The 3,624-nt window shown below is 34.7% G+C and overlaps 1 protein-coding gene across 1 annotated transcript; it reads left to right on the forward strand.

Annotated features, from left to right (window-relative positions):
* Positions 1–1,137: 1,137 nt before the first annotated feature.
* Positions 1,138–3,018, forward strand: LOC106778080 (delta(8)-fatty-acid desaturase 2). The gene has a single exon (XM_014665977.2). It carries the CDS (start codon positions 1,444–1,446, stop codon positions 2,785–2,787), a length of 1,344 nt encoding a protein of 447 aa, XP_014521463.1. The 5' UTR covers positions 1,138–1,443; the 3' UTR covers positions 2,788–3,018.
* Positions 3,019–3,624: the final 606 nt, after the last annotated feature.

Here is a 3,624-nt window from a genome sequence, read left to right on the forward strand (position 1 = left end):
TATTTTTCGGTTCTTATTTTCTTTTCACCCAGTCAAATATATTGATACATGTATATAACAATTAATAATACATATTGGTTTTGATAAAATGTTTTATTATGTAATCTTTTTGTTAACCAGTTTTTCTGTTTTCTTAAAGAGTAAGGAATTACTTAACCTGATTGCTTTTATTTTTATTTTTATTTGATAATTATTATAGTAATTGGTCTTTATAATCATGTTGAGAATTTTGTTATCATAAAAAAAAATAAATATAAAGAGACACAAATACAGAGAAAATAAATGGAAGAGAAAATAAATTAAAACTTGAATGATTTAATTACTAGTTATAATAATTATATATATGTACTTTCACTGTTTTAGTAAATGGTTACTGTTTTAGTAAATGGAAAGAAAATATATAGAAAAGACAGAAAGAAAATAAACCAAAAGAAAAGATTGATTTAATTACTAGTTGTTATAATTGTCTATTATTAAGAGAGATCTTATCAGATTTATATTTTATAATTTTTTATTTACACTTCAATAAAAAATAGTTTAATTATTATAATTAAATGTTAATTTTTTGGTAAAGGTTTGAAAATAAATATGGTATGCATATTCTATTTTTTTTTCTTAAAACTTATGGATTTATGCAATATTCAAATCTAAATATTAAAAACCAGTATCTCACACTAACATGGTTAAATGAAATTTTCTTAAAAAATTTACATATAAGATTCTTAATTTAAAAGTTTATTAAGAAAATTCTTATATTTTAGTGTTGTAAATAAAAAAGTGGGAATCACAAGCAATAACTTATAAATACAGAAAATTAAAGAAAATCAGAGTAAGTAAGTAATTTAGCATAATTGAATTAAAGAAGAATATGAAAGAAAACAAAAAAATTGTCTGTTTTTATAAGTTTAATAAATATATATCATAAATATAATAAGCGTTATATTATTAATAAGTTAAAATGATTTATAAATAACTATAAAAAAGATCCACTTATCTATTTTGTAGTACCATTCAATTTATTTTATTTAAGTGGAACAAATGTATATTAAAAAAAGGAGGTTTGGAAAAAAAAAAAAACCCTTCTTTTTGCGCTGCTGTAACGTGCTGGTGGCACCTTAAAACATTCAAACTCCAGAGCACTATCGAATAAAACAACGACACAGAAGTAAAGCGCTCTAGAGAGAGAAAGAGAGAGAGAGAGAGAGGGTAAAGGGGTATTAGATCCTCAACCTGATCAAATTGAAATCCCTTTCATGGGGTTATTTTGGTGAACCAAAATAACAACCCCTTTGCAGTAAAAGGGGATTCTTTGGTCTAGATTTGTTTGCATTGGGGAACCGGATACTCCATTATTGTTGTTATCACATCTATCTGTATCATAATCTTCTTGTTTTCACTCTCATTGTGTTTGATTTGTGTTGTTTTTGTTGGTCCAATACAAGCATGGAGTGTGAGAAGAAGTACATGACCTCTGAGGAGCTGAAGGGTCACAACAAGGAGGGAGATTTGTGGATCTCCATTCAAGGTAAGGTGTACAATGTGTCTGATTGGGTGAAGGAACACCCTGGTGGTGATGTTCCCATTTTGAACCTTGCTGGCCAGGATGTCACCGATGCATTCATAGCTTACCATCCTGGTACAGCTTGGTCACACCTTGACAGATTTTTTACTGGCTACTACCTCAGTGATTTCAAAGTCTCTGAGGTGTCCAGGGACTACAGAAAGCTTGCATCTGAGTTTTCCAAAATGGGTCTCTTTGACACCAAAGGGCATGTCACATCCTACACCCTTGCAGCCGTTGCTTTTATGTTCCTCATTGTCCTATATGGTGTGTTGAAGTGCACTAGTGTGTGGGCTCATTTGGGCTCAGGCATGCTTCTGGGGCTTCTCTGGATGCAAAGTGCTTATGTTGGCCATGATTCTGGCCATTATGTGGTTATGACAACCAATGGTTACAACAAGTTTGCACAGCTCCTCTCCGGGAACTGCCTCACCGGGATAAGCATTGCTTGGTGGAAGTGGACTCACAATGCCCACCACATTGCATGCAACAGCCTTGACCATGACCCTGATCTGCAGCACATGCCGGTTTTCGCCGTGTCCTCGCGCTTCTTCAATTCATTAACTTCTCATTTCTATGGGAGAAAGTTGGAGTTTGATTTCTTTGCCAGGTTCTTAATCTGTTACCAGCACTTTACCTTTTACCCGGTCATGTGCGTTGCCAGGGTCAACTTGTATTTGCAGACGATTCTGCTCTTGTTTTCAAAACGTAAAGTGCAGGACAGGGCCTTGAACCTAATGGGGATCCTTGTGTTCTGGACTTGGTTCCCTCTTTTGGTGTCTTGCTTACCAAATTGGCCTGAGAGGGTTATGTTTGTTCTAAGTAGCTTTGCTGTTTGTTCCATTCAGCACATTCAGTTCTGCTTGAACCACTTTGCTGCAAATGTATATGTTGGGCCACCCAATGGGAATGACTGGTTTGAGAAGCAGACAAGTGGGACATTGGACATATCTTGCTCCTCTTGGATGGATTGGTTCTTTGGTGGCCTGCAGTTTCAGCTTGAGCATCATTTATTTCCAAGGCTACCTAGGTGTCAATTGAGGAAGATTTCACCTTTGGTTATTGACCTTTGCAAGAAGCATAATTTGCCTTACAGGAGCTTGTCATTTTGGGAGGCCAATCAGTGGACAATTAGGACCCTCAGGACTGCTGCCCTGCAGGCCAGGGACTTGAGCAACCCTGCCCCAAAGAATTTGTTGTGGGATGCTGTTAATACCCATGGTTGAGGCACGAGAAGTTTTTAGAGTTTAGGATTTTGTCAAGGTGCTTTTTGATTTGTTTTTCCTCTTGTAAAAGAAAAAAAAAATCTTGTGATTTTGCTAGCCCCCACTTTTCCAGATTGGGCTTTGAATTTAACTTTTTGTTAGATGTGTGTAGAAATGGATGATGATCCAGATTTTACCACAGTTCATGTGTTTTGCATCAATACAAAATTCATATCCCATATGCATTTTTGCCTTTTACTGGTTTTTTCTTACCTTGGCATAGAAAGATATTATACCATGGTTGATCATTTGAAGATAGAAAGATTTCATAGATTGTGTATGTATGTACTTTTGTGTATGTGCTTACTTTTGTATTCATCAGTTGTTGGTCAGAATATTTCTTCTTTTATTCTGGTTTTGTTGGTGAGAGAGGACAGAATTATCGCAATATACGGCATATTGATATTCAAGCCATTTTCATATTCAGGCCATTTTCCTGTGCCTGAAAAATAGAAAGTGAGCTCTGTTAGTATGCCAATAAAATAGAAAGTGAGCTCTGTTAGTATGCCAATATAATAGCTTCAACCCTTGTATTCTAAGTGAAGTCTTGAGTATCGATCAGAAGTTTGTTGGAAATGAGGCCTTCAGAATGAATTTGACTTTTGCTAAAAGAATGATTCATGCTGGAGAATGTGGCATCAAGATTTAAAAGTGTTGATTCTCAGCAACAGCTAAATTCCATAGGAAGCAATGTTTGATATTGGAAAGTAATGGTAAGCTTGAACGGATCAACTAATGTATTTGAGTCACTAAGAATGATTTTGAATTTGTATAAGCTAGTATGTATTAATCTTGCAT

Source organism: Vigna radiata, chromosome 11, assembly GCF_000741045.1.
Source record: "Vigna radiata var. radiata cultivar VC1973A chromosome 11, Vradiata_ver6, whole genome shotgun sequence".
Classification (NCBI taxonomy): Eukaryota; Viridiplantae; Streptophyta; class Magnoliopsida; order Fabales; family Fabaceae; genus Vigna; species Vigna radiata.